Raw genomic sequence first — 23982 nt, forward strand, 5'->3', positions numbered from 1 at the left:
TAGAATGCTACTTTTTATTGTACATCTTCTAAACTTCAAATACAAGTAAGTTTATACTGTATAAAAGAAATAAGCAACAATACTTTAATAAAACTATGTTTACTTAGATATATATATAGCTTTTTGCAAAACTTGAAAGTATACTTACCTTAATAGTCCCATATATTTATAAAAAACTTTTTTTTGAAGCTTTAGAAAATACCTTTGTTCAATAAAGACACAAAAAACTTGTTATGTGAAACTTTAATAGTTTTACTTTATATCTAAAACATGTAAGTAACTTACAAAAAATGTATTTAAATAATTTTCAAAGTGAAATATGTTATTTATATTTATTAGACTAAAAAATGAAAACTTTACTTGGGAAAATTCAAATGAAAAGCCAGATTTTGATTGTCTGTTAGAACGTATTCACAAAGTGAGTTTATAAAACGTATCTATGGTGCTATGACCATTAAAATAACTATAATAAAGCAAAAAACTTCTTATAAAACTTTTTAAGGCCACTGAAAGTTATTTAAGGAAACATAGCATACAGTACATACTGGCTTTTCTAACAAATGTTTTTTTTCGATCTCTTGTAAAAGCTCAGCCACTTTTTGCAAACCAGAGTATGGCTAAAGGTAAGTTTTGTTGATTACAATATTGTAAATCTAAAGTGTAAATAAAAACTTGATGTGAAATTTAACAAAGTATATTTTTACTTAATTTTCAAGACGTTAATTATACTACTATAACTTTGAGAAAATGATATTAACGTGTTGTATATTTCAAACTAAACTTATAAAATATTGAAAAATTATGAAAATTATTAGTTATAAATTTTTAAACGGACAGAGAAGTATCTTAAAGTTTATTTTTGTTTTTTGACGTTTTGTACAGATGTAAGCTTACCGGAAGAACTGAACAAGTATGTGCCTGATATACATAGCATAAAACTTATGAAAGAACTTGACTGGTTTAATTTGCCACGATTGTATGCTGTTTATGAGTATATCTGTAGAATAACATTAAGAATATTGCACAACTGTTTAAAAATCCGACTTCAACAAGCCATTATGTGTCAGCCAAACTGCATGAATACATTTTGCTTGATGACTGTGAAGCAAATTGCCAACGAATGTAAAGAGGTCTTTGTTGTGTTGTAAACATTACACAACTTTAAATTTTTTATAGAAACAAATAGTGTTTTTAAGTGTTTTTACAAATTGTTTTTAAATTAAAAAGGTTCTACTAAAATAACTTTATTTTATAATCAGTATTTAAATTTAACATTTCTTTATTCTAAATATAAAGAAAAATACTTCAATATCTAATAACTTAGCTGCCACAGAGTTTACAACAAAATTAATTACGTTAAAGAAGACAAATATGTTTAAATAAACTATAGTCAAAGAAACTATTATATACATTTTGAACTATCTGTCAAATTTTAAGTGTTTAAGTTTTTTGCTTACAAATGTTAGTTTTATTTTTCTCCCATTAGACAACTTAAAATGTACTTTAATGTTATATTTAGTGTTTAATTTTTTTGAATATTTAAGCTACTACTGACTATTTAAAAACTTTTATTAGGTCATACAGTGCTCTCTTACAGCTATTAAAGTGTTTAGCTTTCTACTAATGGAAATCGACCCTGAAGAGACTGTAGTTGTGAGTAGTTTAAAAATATTCCTTATCAGTTTGAAACAAACTAACAAAAACTTCTTTGAAATAGTTTATAAACGTTTTAAGCAAGGTTGAACTGTTAAAAAATAGTTGTGTACAACAAGTTAAACACATGCTTGTCGTTTAGTCATTCAAAAATTGGTTGAAATTATTTATTATGGTTATTACATTATAACAAGTTAAACATATGTACGAGTTTTTATTAAAGTTGCTATGTTTATTTTCACTTCGTAGAATCTTATAAAAATAAATTAAAGATACCACATAAGTCTTTATCTTGCGACAAAATTAATTGGTTAGAGACTAAAATTTTTTTGCTATGTAACTCTAGTATTTAATGATTTTTAAAATCTCTAAGGATTTAGCTATTTTTATGTAGTATAGTATTGCTAAGTTAAAAATAAGCTCTTTATATCATTAGTTTATTTGTCAAATAAATTAAAGCTTTCGATTCACAGTAATGTATTTAATTGTTATAATAACCATTATAACTATAAAAATATTAATTAAATATTAAAATATTTAACCATCTACATATCTTTTATCTCAGTTTTAAGAATTAATTGAATAAAACTAAGTTTAATTATTTTATGTTTTGAATCAATAAACTTATATTATGTTTTTAGTGCGAATTTAATTCATATAAACGGGATTTATTGCGAATTTTTAAAGTTTACCTGAATTTTTCCCAAATGATGGTGCAAAGGCAGTTGAATGGGCTGCCTTCTTTGCCACGATACTTTATCGAATCACTTAAATCAGACTGGAAGTTTGTAAAAGAAGTTTGTATTTTGTTGTTTTTTAAATATTTGAATTAAAAATAAAACATAGTGTTCATTGTGTATTAGTCGGAGAGTAAAAGAAGTTTGTACGTAGAAGTAATTATTAATTAAAAAATGTGTAATATTAAAATAATTAAAAACACTTTACTGTAAAAGATTGCTACAAAAATAGTACAACTGTTCAATATAATATTAATTTAAGTTGTTTGTAAAAGTAAAAAAAACAAAAAAACAGAGTTTAACAAATAATGAGAATACGGAATTTACTGATGTTACATAAATAATAAAACATTTATAAATTATAGTGAAAATATTGAAAGTTTTTAACTTACTTAGTCCATGTAATTTATTTATGTGTTCCGTTTTATAATAACTAGATATCAGTAAGCGTACAAAAAAACGAAGCACCTGTTGTTAGTGTTTGCAAATATGTGGAAATATGCACTCAAATTTTCCATTCTAATGAAGTTTTTTTGCAAACTGCTGTAAACGCTATTCTTACATGTCCCTCCTACAACAAGAAAAATAGTTTGTTGAACTTGATATTTGACTTATGTTTAATTATATTAAACTAGATTTTAATAGTTTGTAAATTCTAAATAAGTCATATGCTTTATTTGTTAACTTTTTAAAAAAAATTATATGCAGGGTTTGATTGCTTCAGGCCAAGTCAGGCTATATCTTTTTTTTTTTTGGAAAAATAGGCGAAGTGTTAGTTTTTGTCAATTAATTTGATTGAAAATTTCTAAAGTTTTACAAAATTGCTGAAGATCTCTTTTTCATGTTTATATCAATAAATAGTGAATTTCTTTTCAAGTAAACATTTGGTTTTTGTAGCCTTAATTTTACTAAATAACATTTCAAATTCCGAAGTTTAAAATATTACAGAGACTATATCTAAAGTAATAATTAAAAAAAAAAAATACTAAAAAGTTCTGTTATTAGTAGGCTACACAATCACAATTAATCTAGCTTTGTCTAATAAGCTAATCTGAGCGCTGACAATCAAAGATAGGGAAAAGGTCAGTTTAAGTCTAAGAATGTCAGTCTAAAAGTGAAAAGTTTTGCGTACGGACCTTGTATATAACTAATAGTAAGTAAACTCTTAAAATATTTTCAAACACACTTGAATGTTTTTCAATACTCATTTTTATTTTTTATAAATTGAATATTTCTAAAAATCAATATTTAGGCAAATTTATTTTTCAGTTTTTGAAAACTACAAGTAGGGGTAGGGAGTACTTGAGTGATGTTCGCTAGACACATTCTAACATATGATTCAGTGTGTTTTTTATTAAGGAAAAAAATTACAAAAAAAAAAGGTTTGCACTCCAAAAATCACATATTTTTGGTTTTTCAACTTAAATGGTAATAATATCACTTATACATGTCCTAGACTTATAATATATATCTTAAATGAAAGCTAATAATTATAGGCATACATTTAAAGACATTTCAACTGCTTTGATATATTATGAAGTAATAATCACACAAAATATGCAAATTTTGTCAATAAAATATAAAAAATGTATATGTATAAACTTTTTTCTAGTAGAAAAAGCAAAATTATCTGTTTTTTTTTTACTTTTAGTTTCTTTGATTTTGTGTGTCAAATGTGTGGAGTTAGTACTAGAAAGATAATTAATGTGTTCTTTACCAACAAACGCTGATGCATCATTGATTTTAAGGGCTTCTTCCCCTAATATACAGAAAGAAAAAAATGAAGACATTGTGGTAGGGTTGTTATGCCACATTAAAAGTGAAGGGTCATCATACATATGGTATATTGCTACTAGTGAAGGTAAAAATGATGATGGGACTTACAAGATGGACTTTCGCATGAAAGTTCAAGATTGAAGAAATTCGAAGTGGAAACACCCGCCTAAACAAGATTTCTTGAGCTTACATTTAGATTATATTGTTGATTGTAAAATTGATGGGTAATGGAATGTTTTTAATGAAAGATCTATTAATTTTCATTAAGAAATCATATCCAAATTGAGTAGTAGTAGAAAGGATGTTTTTTTTTTAATAGTTGTGTTTTTGATTAAGAAAAAAAATTCATTCTTATCATTATGTTTTTTTATCTTTATGGTTATTATGTTTACCTAATTTTTTCAAACGGGTAGTCCATTAGATTTTATCAATCATGTGGTAGTTATTTTATTTATAAGTATCAGTCATTTTAAAGTAATGTTAAATTTTAATGCTTAATGATACAGTTCAATGTTCGTTTTATTTTAAAATGTTTTTTATTTCTTTTTTTTAGTCTTTATTTTGCAATCATTAACTTAATTTTTAATGCAATACAACACTAACTTGCATAGAATGAATTATAACTTTTTAACATTCCGTTATTTGTTGCTATGAAAATTGAATAAGTATTTAATAAAAAAAAAGATTTATAGCCAAATAAATTATGACACCAAATATCCCGTTAATATATATACCACATCACCTAAATTCTAAAGGTAAGTAAGTATACCTACCAAGTTTCGCTTTACAATTATTTTTTAAAATTAGATTAAACAACCAGCTATGCTTATTAATTTTCAAAAAGCACCATTTTACAGACAAAATTTGAATACTTTGTGTGATCATACAGTCATAATATGACAAAAGCAGTTGAAATATCTTTAAATGTATGCCTATAACTATAAGCTTTCATTTAAGATATAAATTATAAGTTTAGGACATGTATAAGTTACTTTATTACTATTTAAGTCGAAAAATCAAAAATATAGGTTGAGGTTCAAATCATTTTTTGGGGTGCAAACCGTTATATTTTGAACTTTTTTTTACTTCTTTTTAATAAAGCCAAAACACATCCGAATGTTAAAATGTGAATTTTACGATATGACCAAAAATTGTGCTCTACTCCCTACTCATACTACAAGTGATTTTTACAACATAATTTTTGCACTCAGATCGTTTAATGTTAAATCTAATGTATCCTATTCTGTTTAGTCTGTCTTGTTTACCATACGGCCCATTGCTACTTTAGAGAGCTTTTTTATCTATAAACAAACATTATACTTATTTACTGAAATTGGTTTTGTTTTATTTTTTTAACAAAATCCTGTTTACTTGTTTTTAGGTAAAACTAGTTTCCTTATTTTTTAACCAAAGTAATGATTGACATAGAGCTGTGTTGTTGACTAGAACTAATTATTAATTTTGATATAAAAAAAAATCATTAATTAAAATATTGTATTGTAATGCAGCGTTAATTTTGTAATTATTTAACAGTTTTGTCACAATTGAATGCACATCATACTAAAATAATCTTAATAAAATATTAAAACTAAGAAGTCGAACTTCTAAAAATTTAACGAATTTATAAGCCAAATTTAACGCAAAAATTTTTTTGCTAGTAAATTTTAAAAAAGAAGAAAAAAGTTCTAGCAGTAATTGCCAGTCAATGAAATTTCAAAATGATTGGAGCTCGCAACGGTCTTTAAGTACTCCTACATCGACAGAAGTTAGTTTTATTTATTGTATTTATACAATGTAAGTATTAAACTATTAAGTGTCCTAAGCAAAGAAACAGATATTCTACCATCAATTAAGATCGATAGCATTGTCATCGAATATGTATAAAACCATTGTATTCGTTGGCACAAGTGATGCGACGCATCATTGGACCCAAAAGTCAATTGTCCCATCAGTAAGGCGTCAAGTACTTTTGCACGTTTGATTGCTTAAGTTTTGGTTAAACAAAAGTTAAATATTCGCACAAAGCCTAAAGTTTAGTTGCCAATGTAAGTAGCACTCTGCTATACAGTAGCAAAACGAGGATCTTCTCGAGTGTGCTAGAGATGAAAACCAACGCCTTCCAGCTACAATACCTACGTATTTACTTAAAATTTGAGAGCATCAAAAAACGAGGGAAAACGAGGAAATGTTAACACGTACTGGTCTCACTACCTCAGACAGCACAGGCTTCGCTTGGGCTTGGTCATGTTCTGAGAAAGGGCGACGAGCGAGTCCCAAAGTCTTTAATGTACATCGAGTTGGTCATTGGTAAACGCAACCGCGGTTTCCATCACTACGTTTTAAGAACGTTTGCAAACGCAACCTTAAGAGCTTAAGTATCAGCTCTTAAGAGTTAGGTGTGCTAGCTACGGCTATTTTCTTTTTTTTTTCAAATAATTAAAAAGAGAGAAAAACAACACTTAAAGAAACCCAAGCAGATAAAAAAGTCATTATTAATTTGTTATATTTATTTCCTTGTTTTACTTTTAAATATGTTGCATACTTGTTTTTGTTTTTAGTGTTATGTATTTTGTACATTAGTTTTATTGTTAGCTTACGCCTAGCTTGTTGAAACCGATAGAGGGCCTGTTAACATTCAAATATTGAATTATTATTTACTTCTATACAGTTTTTTTAATAATATTAAGATATATGAACCTTTTTTGTTCGCAAACTGTTGAGCAAAATTAAATAAAGGCAGGCGTGTTATGGTTTCACCGGCAACGTATGGAACGGCCTTTTTTTGCAAGAAGTCATTCAAGCTTCGACAATAATGGCAGCATTACTTCAAAAACTTTGAGCGAAGGCGACTATCCATGCTACAAATTTCAAAGTGATGTAGTTTTAAACATGTCATTCAAAGATGAGAGTAATCGCAGATATATGTTTGAGCTTACTAGGTTGATCTTTGTATTTTTTTAACTAAAACTACTAAAGAAATATAACTATATTGTACTATAAAATTATGAATACGTGACTTTTTTCAATAGCCTTTTATTGCAAAATTGAAAATTCTAGATGTGATTTTCTTAATAATAACGTCTAATTTTGTTTATGTCAACTTTCAAACAGTTAAAAGTAAAGTTAAGCTTTTGCTATGTAACGTTTTATTGCTTCAGGACAATCAGGGATCTTTTTGGCGAAACACGTGAAAGATCGCTTAAAATGATAAATTTCGTTCATAGTGTGCGTAAAAGTGTAGAAGGCTGCATAAAATTGTCTTGCAAAAGTTTTTTTCGTCAAAGTTGTTCTGTGAAACGAAAGGGAAGAAAAAAGCACAAGTTAGAATTTCTTAGTTTTTAAACGTATCTCGATTTTTATTTGTAGTTCAGTCTATTTTTACTAGTTAATACGTCAAAGACTAAGTAATTATGTTTTATCCCTATATTTTTAGTTGAGTACATGAAAACACTATTTATTTTTTCAAGATAAGCACAGTTGTTTTAGTTTTGTTAGTTTTTAGTCGTTTTAGATATTTTTTTACAGTTGTTTAAATTTTGAAACTTAATGATTTTAAGTCTTCTGTTTCTATAAGCTGAATATAGATTCTTCTAAGATTTATTTACATGAACTTATTTTACAAAATGATTTTATTTTATGCAAATCTATTAATACTAACTATTATACTTGAAAAAAAAAATTGTAATAAATACATAATATCTTTTTAACTTATATGCTGAGATTTACAATTTTACTTAGTTAAAATTACTTTAAAAAACGTAGTTCAAAAAGTCTTTCATAAAAATTATTATATTTGTTTAGTATAAGTAAATACTTACTTGTGATAATTAGTTTTATAAAACATGTTCTCTGGCTGAAAATTATTTTCATTTAACTGAGTTGAATTTTAAGTTAATTTTTATTAAAATCTATTTACTAACTCGTGTCACTATTTAATTTGTTAAAAAATATCTTTCAAATAATCATATTACTTTGTATATGTGTTTTTACAGAAATAAGCCTGAAGACGCCAATATCATTGAAGCATTAGAAAGATTAGACTACATTAAATTAAATTTCAAAGCTGAAATAAGGTAAGGTTTTTCTAAATACTTTGAGTATTACTTTGAGTGACAACTGTGATTGTAAATGTAAAAAAAGCTCTCACTTGTATAACACTAGATTTTATTAAGTTTCTGTATAAACATCATAGAGAGGGGTCAAATATTTTTTGAAATATTAAAATTTAAGCGATCTATTGTTTTTTGCTATTTATTAAAACTCAAAATTACAATATGTTATATACAATCGAATTTAGAGATTTAAATAGGTTCCTTATGTGAGGCACAAACTAAGAAAGCAAAAAAAAAAAATCAAAAAACATCTATTTCCTTTACAGCTTTTTGTCGCATATTTTCAAACTTTTTCAGTCGTGTCTTTATAATATAATGAACAAATTGTTTAAAAGAATATAAATTTTATACTAAAATATATTATATATTTGTTAGAAAACTTTTTTTTTGACCGTAAAATTTTGTTTTTAAACTTTTTTGAAAGTGTTCTTAATACTGCAAGGAACATTTCCTTAAATACTAAGTTACATTAATTAAAAAACAGAGGAAAAAGTAGTTTTTTAATAAAATATTTTTTTTAAACATTCTCAGTTAAAAATTTATTTTCTAAAAGTTTGTATCGGATACTTTTCACAAAGCTGAGTATATCTCCTAAAGTAATAAAAAGATTTGTATTCTATGAAAAGTATCTTATAGCAAAGGTTTATCAATTACAAATATCTCATCCGATCGGATATAACCATTGTTTGCCAAAATCCGTCTTCGACCAGATAATCATTTAGGAAAAAATTAATTCCAGTTTTTGCTGGATTTAAATTTCAAAATAAGATCCAAATCTAGCTAAGTTCAATTTAAAAATAAGTTTGGCCGGATTCAGTTAATTAAACTAAATTGAGTTGCGACCGGAACCAGATTAAATCTCTTTTTTTTTAAATCAAAATCCACCTAGAATCAGGATTTGATATAATTTCATTTCAAAACAAATTTTGGTTGGTTCCGGATCACGGCAAGCTACATATTTGGTAGACCACTACTTATTATTATTCAAATAAAGTTTAATGTTAATTTTTAGTAGAAAAAAAATATTTGGATCTCCTATGGTCAGAATTTACTTCAGTAAATACTTTTAATAACATATGCTGAGTATGTAATATAGTTGTAAATACATTAAGTTTAAAAATAAAGTATAATATTTATGTGTACGTTTAAGTAGGTACCAAAAATTGTTATATAAGTTAATAGTAAAAAAACATTATATTCAAAATGTTCAAAGTTAGAAATGTTTGATGTAGAAAATTTAAAACTGAAATCATTAAGTTCGTAAAAACTTTTGTAAATTTATGTATATTTATATTTTATTATATTTAAAATTAATTAGATTGATATTGCTAAAAAAAAATTAATGATTGTTTTAGAGTTTTATTATTTTTATTTAATTATACTTTAAGTTAACGCTAAATTAATGCATAATGAAAAAAATATCTAAATTTTTTAATTGTTTCTTAATGGTAGTTATACACTTAAGATTATTTAAAGTTATTAGATATTTCCGTGAAACACTTTAGCTATTTCATAGTTACTTGATTATTGAATGACTTAAGTATTGTACTTCGAGATTAGGTTTTAGTTCATTTTGTGTATGACTTAGTATATTTAAATTCATATAATAAAAAAGGTTAATATTTGTTAAAAGCGTTTAGTTCTAACTGCTGTTACGATTAAGTTTATAAAAAAAAGTGTAAAATTTATAGCAAGTGGAACGAATTTGATTTCTACATTTCCTCATCGTTTGAAAGTTTGGAAGAAAACGGGAATGAGTTGCAACTAAAAGTGGCTACTTGGATAGGTATTCAAAAATTAAATTTAAACACTAACCAGAATTTAAATCTTATTAGTTTAATTATAGAAAACTAACTAGTATTCGTAACTTTTGTTGAAGGATTATACCGTTTTTTTGTATACTTTATCATTACTAAACATTTTCGATGTTACTTATATCTAAAATATTCTGCTACATTAAAAAAACTGTTCTTTACAACTCTCTACAGAGCTACCAATCCCTTTGACTAAAATGAGCTTACTTAAGCCAGTTTGAAGGAACTTAAATTAATATTTAACTTTCCTTAAGTATTTTAGATTACAACTTACTTTGAAACATAGTTAGTTTATGTATATTATTTTTTAGTTTTTTAGTAGTGGTGATCTTCAGTTTTTGGGATTATGTTTTTGCTTTGTGTCGCTTATAAGCTCTGCTAAGCCTTGTTTAGGTGAAACAGTGTTAGCTTTGTGACATATTATTGGATAAATTTGTATCCATTAAGAATACTTACAATTAAAAAATAGTTTGAGCAATTTACTCCATGGGGACGGGCCAAATATGCACGAAGAAACTTTTGCACGATGGGAAAATTTTGCAGAAAAGATCACTTTTGCACGAATATTCATTTTTGCACGAAAAAAAAAAAAAATCAAATAATTAAAAAATATAAATCTTAAACTTTTTTTTAAAAGTTACCGACCAAGGGTATGGATAAGGGCCAATAGTGATAGTAAAAAAAAAAACTAATGTTAAAATAAATAAATAAATAAAAGAAAAAGACAAAAAAAAATAAAAAAGAAGTGAAAAAAAAGTTACTGACCAAGGGTAAGGGTTAGGGGTAACAGTGATAGTAAAATTAAAATAAGTAACATAAAAAAAAAACTAATAAAAATTATAAAAGACTACTAAAAAAAATAAAAAATTTTTTAACTCCTGCAACAGTGTTCCTTCGTGCACATATGACCTATACTCCATATAGATTTTATACTTATTTAAAACAATTATATAAATTTTATAAAAATAGTAAAAGTTTACAAAAAATGTACTTTATCTGTATTTTTTCTAATTTTTATTTAGTAGTCTAGTTGTAGTTTTAATCGTTTAAAATTAAATAGTTGAAATTAAAAGTTTGAAAAGCATTACTAAATAAGTTTATATATTTTTAGTTAAGTGTTTAAAGATTTATAAGCATATTTTATTGAAAATTTTGTTATAACTGTGATTTATTTATAAACAGCTATAAAATTCCAATGATCATTTTGTTTATTTAATTTTAATAAATAAGTGAAATGTTTACTATTGAAAAATAAAAAAAACACTTTATGAGTGTTTTTGAATTATTTATTTTTTAACACAGACAAAGTTTTCAACTGTTGTTTAGATGACGAAGAAACATTATCAAAAGAAACTTTGCAAAATCATTTGATATTTATGAAAAGAGTTTCTATTGAAACAAAGGTTTGGATTATTAAATTTTTTTCAATTAATTGTTGTAAAAAAAAAAATCTACTTACACAATTAAAAATTCAAGTTATTGCTGGTCAAAATCTTAATCCTACCATTTTTTTTTGAAAAAAAAACATTTGAATCGGTTTTGGATGGATTCGATGTTAAAAGTAAGTCCTACCTGGTTCGGGTCCGATTTCAGTTTAGGTTTAAAATGCGGACCCGGTCAAACTTATATCTAAACTGGCGTCGACCGTATCTGGATTTTATTTTGAGTTGAGACCTATCGACTTAAACCGGATCGGACCTTTTTTAAATGAAGATCCATCAGTAACCGGATACTATTTTTTCAAACAAGATTTGGTACCCGTATCTCGGCAAGCAATGACTAGATCCGCCCGGGTTCGGTAGACCACTAGTTAAAATAAAAAAACAGAAAGCAGTTCTTATATAAACTTAGTTAAGATGCTATTACATAGTTAAAGTAATAAAATTATGTAACAGCCCTGGGACGGAAAAGAGCTGACTATTGAACTAAGTAGCGATGTCATTCAAGATTATGAGTCTTCTTTGCTTCTTGATGCCGAAGTTTTAGTTTTATACGCAAATGGCCGTGATCTTGGGTTGAAACGAAGCAACATACTTAAGAATTTTAATGATTTTTTAGAAGTTAGTTTTATTTAAATTTTATATAACTGGCATAAATTTTTTGAATTACTTATAAATCGTAGGTTAAACATAATTTTGCACTAATAAACTAAACATAACATACATTTTTATAATAAAAGTAAGAACAATTTAATTTTATAATGCTACTAGAAAATATTTACGTAATTTCTAAAAAAAAAATACAGTAAATACAGCAAAGTTCAAATTTTTTATAAGAGTTATATAGTAAATTGTCATGTTACTTTAAAAACCTGATTAAAAGCAAAAATTTAACATAATAATTATTTGCTAAACACCAATTATTAACAAATTAGAAAAATTTTTGTAATGTTTTATTACAAAAAATATTATTTTATTTGTTTTCCAGTTACTTTAACTAAAAATTGCGTTACTGGTCGGGTCTGGCCGCAGTTTTCCCAGCCCTGTCTTAAGTATAGTTTTTTAAATGATTGTAAAACAATGTATTACATATATTTTTCGCTCTCAATTGTTTTCATATTTAAGGAACTTTTATAAGACTTTCTCTAAAAACTTTGAAGTACACACCTTCGACTAAAATAAATTTTATTAAATTGCACGTTTTTTAAAAGTTAAGTTTATACTTTTACAAGTAAGTAATATTGTGCTTATTAGCTGTTTTTAATAAAATATGTTATTTTTTATTTTTAAAATAGTTGTAGTTGTTTATGATTTCAAAAAGTAATACCTGTCTTAACAAAAAATAATCTGCCCGCATTCGTATTTCAATTGACATCATTTTTTCACGACAGTGTTGATATTTTTGCGCAATTTCATTGACCTTTAACAGATTCAAAAACTATTTATATATTAACACGTTTAAATTTGTAAACATCTCAAACATTGATAAAATAAAAAGTTTTTTACTGTTGAATTTTATAAAATATAGTCATGTCTATAGTTGCTGTGAAGTTGAAAAAATATGTATATATTGCAGTTAGAAATTGGACAAACAACAGTTATAGAAAATATTGAATTGTTTTTAAAGGAAATGAAATTATCAGTTTACTCATTTTGCATTGCTGTTTGCAGTATTGTGAAAGAAGTAAGTTAAATATTCTTTTTGCTAACTGAACGATATTTATATAAAGTTATTTGAAAAAACAAACTAAATTAAGAATTATTTGTAATTAAAGTAATTAAGTCCTAAGTTTTCAACTGTTTTAAAGATTGCAATTTTTGTGGTACTTATTCTTAAAATATTTGTTGTTCTTGAGTTATATAAATACGTTAATTTTTTTTGTATAAACTTAACATTTTTATATTTTATAAAAAAGTTGTACTTAAAAAACGTTCAAGCTCACTAGAACTAATTTAAACGCTTTTAATAGTTTTACTTTTGATTCAATAAAAAATAAAATGATAGGCAGCAGACCATCTCCAACAGCAGTTATCAGGTCAGTTAGATGTTGAAATTGACGCAGTTAAGAACGAGGTGGCCCGCGTGATACAAAACAACTTCAATTTTGCCTTTGATCTCGTTAAAGACTCAACACGCTTATTAAGTGGTGATTATTTTTTATTGAAGTAAAAAAAATATTAGTTGCAAAAATATAAATGATAATGTTATCATTCTACATTTAAAAAAAAGTTGATCGTGTATCGGTTAAATTAACCTTGTATTTAATTTTTTATGATTCTATGTTGGTTGTTTAAATTACAAATGTTATACTATGTATATAATTAAACACAATTTTAATTCAGCTTCTTTTCGCAAACCTTCAACATAGTTATTTGGTTACAATTAACTTCTTAAAATCATATTAAAAAAAAAATTTTCAATTATGCTTTTACGTATTTCAAATAAAATATAGTTTTATATAAAGTTGCAAATGGTAATTACATACAATAAAATTCCTTCCCACAATAGAAAATTGTTTAAAAATCGTCTGAATAGTAAATTTTTATTGTGTAAATTTCTAAAAACAATTAAACTTAAATACAACTTGAAAAAACTTATAATCAGGACCGTTACGAAAAAAGCTAGAAAAGCTTCAAATTCAGCTGTCCCATACTTGGATGGATTACGTGCTTGAGTATGTGGAACGTGGAAATGGAACAAAACCACGTTGGTCTACTGTTGTAAGTAATAAGATGATTACAGTTGTATAATTACCAAGTACTGTAATAAATTTTTCTTAAATGTACTTTTTATTTTAGTTTTTTTAGTTATCACCGATTTACAAGCTCTACAGTTTTTTGTAAATATTCACTTCGTTGAATGTACTAGGGATTGAACTTTATTACGGGATTCAGTAGCGACTTGATTTCAAGTATGACAAACGATGAATATTTAGAATTCAAAGAAAAGTTTAATCAGTTTATTGACCACTTATTCGGCACTAGAGCTAAAAGTAAAGTAAGTTTTCAGTAGCATAAATGCTTCTTGATATGTTAACTTTTATGTAAAAATGTACAAAAAAACTATTAATATTTAATAGTATAAGATTATACAAGTATAATTATATAATTTTATAAGATAACAAGTTATTAAGCTTTTATCTAAAACAAAAATTTGATTTGTTTAAACATATTGTTCTTCATTAAATTTGTATAGTAATTTAACTGTAAGTGACGAAAGTTTAAAGTTAAAGCCAACAATTTATGCAGCTCTATTCTTGTTCAACAATGTATAAAATAAGAAGACAAAATTGTACATTAATTAATTTTTCTAGTGCATCTTTAATATATTTAATGTTAGTTGTAGTTAAACTTATAGTTTTTAGATATGTACTCAACTTGTAATAAAAAAGTGTAATTACAGATAAATGTTGCGATGCATCGAAAAACATCTAGTAATGTTTATGTTAAAAAATATCATGCCAATAAAGGTTGTTTTGTTGTATATTATCTAAACTTATAAAACCTTAGCTTTCATAAATTTTTAAAATCATTATATGCTAAAAAGTTTTGTTGTTAGTTAGTAAGTACCAATGAGATTTAATTTATTAGATTAATACAGTTTGTGTATTGATATCATTGCACTGTTGTTTTTTATTAAACAAGATAAAAACAGTTTACTAAGAAGTATTTAATTTTTGTAAACCATTTAAAAACACTCAGTAAAAATTTATACAATCGAAGAAAAATGCAATATGTATGTCTTTAACTTGTTTGAAAATAGTTTTGTTATGATCTTTAACAAATGTTTTTGAATTGAGAAGTAGTTAAGTAATTGCAAATACTTTAGAAACAGAAAAAAGTGGTAAAGAATATTGTGATACAATGAAAAATGATGACATTTCAAGTCCTATGGAGAGAATAAGAAAATCAATTTTTTTAATTGAGAATAGACGAGATAACAATAGATTTGAAAAAAGATTAATAGGTTTTTAATATATTTAAGTTTTATTTCAACCGATTTAAAACTATTTTTGGAACTATTTCTTTAAAAAACTTAACTGTTACCCATAAAAACTGATGACAAGTTAAAAATAATCTTGTTCACAATAACAACAAAAATAGATCATTTCCTTAACAGATTTTACTATTTTTACAGTTTTAAAATAGGTTATCTTATTTTATTTTTATAAAAAATTATGAAATAACTATCTTATTTATAATTTTTTTTTCTGATATTTGTTGTTGTTGATGTTTTTTAATAAAACATCGAAATGGAAGAAGTTCGTTGGAATATAACAACAATTTTATTAGTACTTAAATAACCACTTTTCTCTTTGCTAAATTAATAAGATAGTTTCACGGAGTCTAAAAATGTATGTGCATAAAGGAGTATGATGTACATAAAGATTTAGTGTGTAATTAGTTACGAGGTTTGCGGTTAGTTTGAATACCAATTCTTATATAAGTGTATATAGTCTGACGTGTGATTCAAATTTAATGTTTGAACTTTAGACTATCTTCAGAGATAGTGACAAGTTTATGCGAATTAGTATTTAAACAAAATTTACAAGAAACATGACGTAATAAGTCTATAGCGATAGTGCTTCCGAACATTCTGTACACTGTAAACTTTATACAGCTTTTTTTAGCCGTATAAATAAATGGATTTGCAATAACTGTGTTCAACTCAAGAATTTGCTTGAAGAGGTAACTCATGATTTCACATGACTGTGAAATGTTGACATGTTGCAAAATAATTGAAAATTGAATATTTAAATTGAAAAAACAAAAATCAATAAAAATCGTTGTTGTTTGCGCGTTGAGTATGATAATTTTAAAACTTACCCAAAATACCTTTTCTTTAAAACTTTTCTTTACTAATTTTTATTTTTTTATTTTTCTAGTGTTAAGTTCATAGTTTGCAGCCGTTTTTGATTTTAATTTAATTTTTTGATATTATCATGCTTTTCAAATTTTATGTTATAGTTAAAGTTTTTGTCTTTTAAATTCAAGATGTAAATTATGTATTTAATTTTAAATAATGAACATTGATTTATTATTTTAATATGGTTCTTTGAATGTCTTTTATGTTTAATCAATGTAAAGTTAGTTGTGTTTTTAGTTTAGCTCTATATATAAGGTTTGATAGTAGGTATAAGCTAATTAATACACGTGCTTTTTTCAACATAATTTTTTATTTATATTTATATTATTGTTTTTACACAAAGTTTTATTTTTATATGATATTATTTTGTTTCTGAAAATGCTAGTACAGCTGTATATATTTTTTTGTTTTGCGGTTGAAGTTTTTATTATATGAGTGGTTGTCATAAAAAAACGTTTTTACAAGGTTTAAAAACGTTCTGCCTAATTTAATTATTAGTTTTTATAAACTAAGTACTTTTAAAATTTGTGTTACCTTATTTATAACTTTTTTTGATGTTCATAAGTATATTTATATTGCATGAGTTTTTTTGTCTTAAATGAAACACATAAAAAACTCTTGCATTTGTTTAGTTTAAAGTTAAAGTTATGCTACTGGATTTTACAGTTGATTTTATGACTTTTATCTATGTATTTGACTAAGTGGATCATATGTTTGAGTATATTTAAAAAAGTATATATTATTGTAATTTAAAAAAGGAGCATGTCAATTGAAGATGTTTTACCTTGTCTTTATAGAGTCCTAACATTAAGATTCTATATCTTAATAAGGAGTTGGCAGGAATTCGGTTGTCACGGGCCAAATTTAAAAAATATAGATCTTTGCTGGCCAAAATTTAAGTTTTCATTACAACGTTACCTTTTTTTACTAATCATTACATACCTCAAAATATCTAGTGTGAGTTTCAAATCTCTTATCTATTATACCAAAGACTTTTTTTTTAATCTTATGAACAAACAATCTTAGAGTATTTAGTGCAGTTGTTTTCACGATAAACAGTGCACCTGAAAACTTAAGTGTGCAATGTGCATAGATTGTTTCTCACTGGAAACAGAAAATTTTGTAAGATAAAGAAGTATTTTTTTAATGATTTTTCATTTTATTTTTTATCATACAAGGCTAGTTGTACCATGAATTTACTGCTCTTGACAAGGTAGTCTTAAATTAAGACACTCAAAACATAGAATTAATAATGTTTTTGATTACAAATTTGTATTATTTGTAGTCTAGTGTTAATAGAATTTAGTTTTCTGTAATTTAGTGTACACAGCTTTTAGGTTGAAGACCACTAATCTAGTGTAAGTTTCAAAAATTTATTGTTTATTGGGCCAGATTTGCGTTTTCGCGGGCCGCAGTTTTACTTTTTGCGCGCAACATCTAATAAAATATAAAAAAATGCTCGTGGGCCGTAAATTTTTCTTTTGAGAGCAACAGTTTGCCGATCCCTGATCTAAGTTTGAACATTATTCATTTAAATGCTAGAAATAAATTTTAAGTATACATTTAAACTGTTTAATGTTTTTGAATGAGTTAAAATTTAAGAAATGACACTTTTATTTAATTTAACATAAAATTTAGATTATTAGTTTGATTATAATTTTCAACTTATTGTTTGAAAGTACAAGGCTTTTAAATGCTATAATTTGTTTTATTAAAATATAAAATATTTAGTATTTAAAAGTATTAAAAAAATAACTTATTATCTCAATAAAAAGGAGGTGTGTAAATTTTCAGGTCATGTGATTGATTGTGACAATGAAAACAGCTGGTCATGGAAGTATTTCAAAACACAGATTGGCTACAAGTCTGTCAGTTTTAAATGGCAGCGTGGTACCAAACTGGGAGAAGGCTCATTCGGTCAAGTATACACATGTGTTAATATTGACACTGGCAAGCTGCTTGCGATGAAAGAGGTTTAAAGATAGTTTTGTTTTTTGTGAACCTCATGTAAATTTATAACAACAAGTCAGCATAATGAATTCTTTTTTTAAGGTGGAATTTCAAACAAACAATGAGCAGCGAATTAAAGAAATTATCAGTGAGGTTGCAACACTTGAGGGTATAACTCACCAAAACCTAGTCAGATTTTTTGGAGTTGAAATTCATAGGGATCAAATGTAGGCTTTTACTTTTAATTTAAATCGTTTTAAATTAATCTTTTCTATCGCTTTGTATTTAAAACAACATAAATTAAATAAGTAAACTAGTTTATTAAAATTTTCTCTAAGCATCTCTTTACAGATGCATCTTCATGGAGCATTGTGATGCGGGCACGTTGGAAGATATTGGAAATTTGGGGCTTCCCATGCGTCACATACAAGATTACACTCGTCAACTGTTGACTGCAGTACAAGTGCTGCATCAACATGGAATAATACATCGCGATATCAAGGGTTATTTAGAATTGCTGAATACATGTTTAGCTATTTCTCATTGATTGAAATAGACTGATTTAACAAAACTAGTTTTGTTTGTTTAAAAAAATACAGTTCAGTGTAAAAGTGCAAGAGTCCATTAGTATGCAAAAAAAGAATCTCAACAATCTTTAAAGACGTCAACATCTAATGATGACTCATAAAGTTGATAATACGTTTTTAACGTGTTTTGAAAGAAAATAAATTCTAATATGCTAAACCAATGTAGCAACTCTCGCATTTACCAAATTACAAACAATAAGCAGGAAGAGCTTATTTTTTTCTAAGAAACAAAATAGAAACATGTTTAATAGTTCAAACTAAAAAAGTCAATTAACTTTAAATATTTTATTTAATTAATTTATTGTATATGTTTTCTGCTGCTTGTTTGTAATGAATTTCTTTAATCGTCATTAGCTTAGTTAGAAATTTTACTTTATAAACTCAATGTTTTCATCTTAGAATAATTCTGTTTAAAAATTCTGTTTAAAAAACACGAAGTGTGTAATTTTTTCTCAATTATTCAAAAAATTGATTATAAAAATAGTATCTTTACACGTTATAAAGTTAATAAAAGTATCTAAAACATTAACTAAAATTATTTGTTTTAACAACAGGCAGCAATATTTTTCTCACTTCTAGTGGTTTATTGAAATTAGGAGATTTTGGTTCTGCAATCAAGTTAACCAATCGAAGCTACACACTTCCAGGCGAAGTTTTCTCGCATTCTGGTATCACTGCAGCTTACACTGCTCCTGAAGTATGTTTTAATCAAAGTAAAATGGTTTTTATAAGATAATGTTGGTATTTTTACAAGTATACATTTCCGTATTTATAAAAAATTGGCTGAACAATTGCAAAACAAGCTTAAGTCAACAATTTGTCAGTGAATTTTTTTTTTTAAATTATAGGCAGTTCTAGGAGATGTTATAAAGAAAATGAAAGTACTAAATAAATCTTTTTTGTTTACTACTTCCATCTTCTTTACAAAAAACTACTTAGAATTAATGCATAGATTGACACTGTCAGTTGTAACAAATTTTGTACTTTTTAAATTGTTGTTGTTATATTTCAATAAAATTGTTTCGTTTGGATCTTTTATTAGAAAACATTTTTAACAAGTAATACTTCGAAAACATTTGTAAAATAAGAGTAGTTTTTTAATCTCTAGTCTATGTTTTTATAGTTGTAACAAAAATAAGTAATATACTGCCTTTATTGCTTATTATATATTTGTACGGTAAAATTTTAATTGAATGTTGTAACATTTATAAAGGTTTAAAAAAAAACTTTAATAATAAAAAAAGTTCACTTGTCATATGCGTCAACGTATTTTTGTATCTAGAAAAAATTTAACTTATTTATAAAGTTTTGAAGTTTTTTCGTAGTTTTAAACTATTTACTCAGCTTCAAATGAATAACTTGTTGCAAAAAACTTAAAACAAAGTGTTTACCTATATTAGTAATTATTTTTTTCCAAGATTCAATTGAAAAGTAGATGTTTTAGCCATATGATTTTGTGTATAAAATATTTTTTTTTTTCTTATATTAAACACAAAGTATTTAAAGGTTATTAACAATGTGAACAAGAAGGGCTACGGAAGATCTGCTGATGTGTGGAGTATAGGATGTGTGGTTATTGAAATGGTTTCTGGAAAAGTTTGTTGTTTTATTTACTTCAACACTTAAGATAATTCCTATAAATTGATTTTAATTATTTAAAGAAAATTTATTATGTAACTTTAGATAATTAATTATAGAAAATTTATTGTTTTTTTTTTGCTTTTTATATGACGACCATCTTTGAATTTAATTAAAAAAGTGTTAGTTTAAAAATTTTCTACTGTCAAATACTCTTTACGTTTGAATAAGTATGCATACTACTAAGCATTTATATTAACTTTTAGTATACAAGGCTTGATATTTTTTTTTTTGTGAAAAGTTGTTCGTGAAAACAAATTTTATGAGAAAATAACATAGCTTTTGATTTGTAGAGTCTTATAAGAGTTTTAATTGAATACTTTTCTGATTGTTTTATTTTAATGAAAAAAGAAAAGCTAATTATACATTAACTAAGTTTTAGTAAAACCGTAAATCAGCGTAAAAATTATAAAAATGTTTTATTATAAACAATTTTTGTACGTTATACTGTAGAAGCAGTCATAATAAAAAGATAAGTCGCCGGCTAGAAGATTTTTCTTTACTGTCTTAAGTTTTTCGACTACTGCCTTGAATCATTTTCATTCATTGTTTCAAAACAGAGACCTTGGAACGATTTGGAACCTTTCCAAATTATGTACAAAGTTGGTATGGGAGCAAAACCAACTATTCCTGGAAGTTTGATCAGCGAGGGCAACGAGTTTGTGAACAAATGTCTCGAAACAAACCCAGAGCAACGAGCTACAGTCGAACAACTGATAATGCATTCCTTCGTTAGAATAGGTACTTCGTTTTAGAATCTGCTCTTCATTTACCAAGCACCATAAAATAAGCTACAGTTAAAAAAATACTTTGAAGTTTAAAGTAGATATTTTTTGTCCATTAGTATACAAGTCTGCACACTTGTTGTTTATGATTTTTTTAAATTTTCAATAAAAATCATGCTTGGATGAACTTTTTGTATTATCTTACTTGATCAATTTTATCTGTAAAATTCATGAGATTTGTTTTTTTCTTTGTAAGTTTTAATTTTTTAACTTAAAAGGTTATTGAGGTTTTGAATTCGTGGTACCCATTTGCTTTACTGCGTTTAAAATAATTATAAAAAGTGTAAAAATTTTTAATCACTTTATTTTTCTCATTTTATATAGTTTTTCATTTAGATTTAAGACCTTGAAGTTAAAATGTTTTAGTGCTGTGCTTTTAATCATTTACTGCTAAAATTAGTGCTTTGACGTTATTCAAGTAAAGCTTTTTACTGTATTTTTTTTTAATTTTGAAAAACCATTTGTTAAAAACATATCAAGTTAAGATAAAACGATTAATGTTGTTATTTTGTAGTTTACTTAGTGTAATTTTTTTAATGACGTCGTAAATGGTTTAGTAAATCAATAAAAAATATATTTTAAATTCTTATTTCTAGATATAGTAAAAATTAAGTAATTTTATAAAACTGAAAACTAATAAAAATAGTATTATAACATAATCTAAGTTTTAAGAAAGAAAAAATTTAGTTAAGTAACATAAAGCAACTTTAGAATACATTCAGTTGTTTTTGATTTATGTTTTTTTGTCAGGTTTACAGGCAAGTGAACTTTGTATTATAAATTACTCATTTAAAGTAGTTTATATTAGTGTTTAAAAAAAAAAGGTTTTTAAATAATTAAATTTTATTTTTCTTCTCAGTCGAAACATCTTTAAATTTCAATTAAGTTTGACTGAAAATAAGTTCTATAGGTTTAGGGGATGTCTTTGCTTAATATTCAAGTTTTACGGTGAGTTAGTTGCCAATGTTTAGTTTTTCAAGTTGAATAGTAGCATAAAGCCATGATTAAAAATTTTATTAAAACAATATCTAAACTAGAGCTTACTTTAATGTTTGGTAAAAATATGTACCTGTTACAGGAAAGTAGACATCTTTTAAGTTATAAAACTTCTTTTAAGTTATAAAATCTGGAAAAAAAAAACATAGGTAAAAAGTTTCTAAAAATAATAAACAAACTTTTTGGAGAAAATAGTAAGTTGAAAAAATATTTTAACAATATAAAGTTAAGCTACAGCTGCATGGCAAACATTGAATCAATAATAAAAAACCACAACAAAAAAGTAATAAACAACAATAAAGTAAACTAAGATGAATCATGCAACTGCAGAAAGAAAGAAACTTGCCCCCTGGAAGGAGGAGAATGTAGGGTAGAAAATGTAATTTACCAGGCAACAGTAGAAACAGACAATTCATAAAAAATAAACATTGGACTAAGTGCCAATAAGCTAAAAAAACGTATATCTACACACAATACAACAATAAAAAGCAATCCAAATGACAAAAACTACCTCCAATATAAACAAGCAACTGAACTCTCAAAATTAACCCATAAACTAAAAAATGAAAACAAGATATACAATGTAAGTTGGAAAATACTACAAAGGGAAAAAAATCTAAACAAGGAAGGAATAATGACATGCAGATTGTGCCTAAAAGAAGCTTTATTAATACTTAAATCTGGTACAAATTGCATTAACAAAAGAACGAAATTAATAAACTCATGCAGACACAGATACAAATTTTTATTAATAATCTGGAAAGCAGACAAAACTTAAACCAGATTGTAATTATAGTACAAAATAGTTATTTTTCTTGACTTTTTCATTGAGTTTTTGTTGATATTTGGTTTAAAGTAAAAAAAAATTAGATAGTTCTTAATTCAACTTAGATAAGTTTTTAGAATTTTTTTAGATAGTTCTAAAATCTGTTTAAATTATAACTGTTATGTTAACTTAACATAAATTAGATTTTGAAATCTTCAGCGACTTTGAGTTTTATTAATGTTTTGTTGACTCTTGGCTTAAAATCACAATTTTAGATAATTCTTAGTTCCACTAAGATAAATTTCAAGGCAAAAATATTTTCTTTTTTAAAAGCTCTGAATTAATTTTTTTCTTTGACTCATTATATTAATATTAATTCAATATGTTTTAAAAACTAGTACCAGTTTTACCTAATTATACTCTGACATGCTTGAGTTTTCGAATATGCAACATTTTAGTTTTTGTTTATATTTTTCACGCATGAATAAGTTTTTAAATAATAGTATAAATAACTAATATTGTTATATGCAGTTTGATATTTTGTTTTTGCTTGAAAAGGTCGCAATTTTTTGCCACCGAAACCGGTTTGCATAAATATATTTAAATAAGCTCTTTACATTTCCAGTAAATTGAGCATTCTTTTTTAGTTAAGGCAAAAAACGGTCCTGGACAAGACGTAAAAAGGTATCCGTGGTGTGCGACTCGATAACCGAAAGGTTTTTCGTGCACCAGGTCCTAGGACCAATAAATATTTTTTGTCATTAAATAAACTAGTAAAATATATAAGTTATAAAGCCAAAAAGGGTCCAGTAAAACTGAATAAATAACACAAGCACTTTTCACCACACTTCTTCAGTGGTAT

At 25.6% G+C, this 23982-nt stretch overlaps 1 protein-coding gene across 1 annotated transcript in view; it reads left to right on the plus strand.

Annotated features, from left to right (window-relative positions):
- Positions 1-21743, plus strand: part of LOC145833924 (mitogen-activated protein kinase kinase kinase 4-like) — a 37504-nt gene extending 15761 nt beyond the window's left edge. Inside the window, exons 7-31 of the mRNA XM_082941195.1 lie at positions 340-418; positions 503-623; positions 883-1130; positions 1576-1653; positions 2295-2450; positions 2828-2978; positions 5825-5931; positions 6903-7105; positions 7325-7486; positions 8159-8239; positions 9970-10064; positions 11395-11495; positions 11988-12152; positions 13108-13215; positions 13537-13678; positions 14137-14252; positions 14401-14529; positions 14935-15001; positions 15361-15498; positions 18193-18371; positions 18451-18575; positions 18700-18851; positions 19490-19632; positions 20442-20531; positions 21134-21743. Of these exons, the coding sequence (XP_082797321.1) occupies positions 340-418; positions 503-623; positions 883-1130; positions 1576-1653; positions 2295-2450; positions 2828-2978; positions 5825-5931; positions 6903-7105; positions 7325-7486; positions 8159-8239; positions 9970-10064; positions 11395-11495; positions 11988-12152; positions 13108-13215; positions 13537-13678; positions 14137-14252; positions 14401-14529; positions 14935-15001; positions 15361-15498; positions 18193-18371; positions 18451-18575; positions 18700-18851; positions 19490-19632; positions 20442-20531; positions 21134-21328 (3331 nt within the window). The 3' untranslated portion in view covers positions 21329-21743. The remainder of the gene's footprint in view (positions 1-339; positions 419-502; positions 624-882; positions 1131-1575; positions 1654-2294; positions 2451-2827; positions 2979-5824; positions 5932-6902; positions 7106-7324; positions 7487-8158; positions 8240-9969; positions 10065-11394; positions 11496-11987; positions 12153-13107; positions 13216-13536; positions 13679-14136; positions 14253-14400; positions 14530-14934; positions 15002-15360; positions 15499-18192; positions 18372-18450; positions 18576-18699; positions 18852-19489; positions 19633-20441; positions 20532-21133) is intronic.
- Positions 21744-23982: the final 2239 nt, after the last annotated feature.

Source organism: Thalia democratica, chromosome 4 (genome assembly GCF_965202585.1).
Source record: "Thalia democratica chromosome 4, ktThaDemo2.hap1.1, whole genome shotgun sequence".
Lineage (NCBI taxonomy): Eukaryota > Metazoa > Chordata > Thaliacea > Salpida > Salpidae > Thalia > Thalia democratica.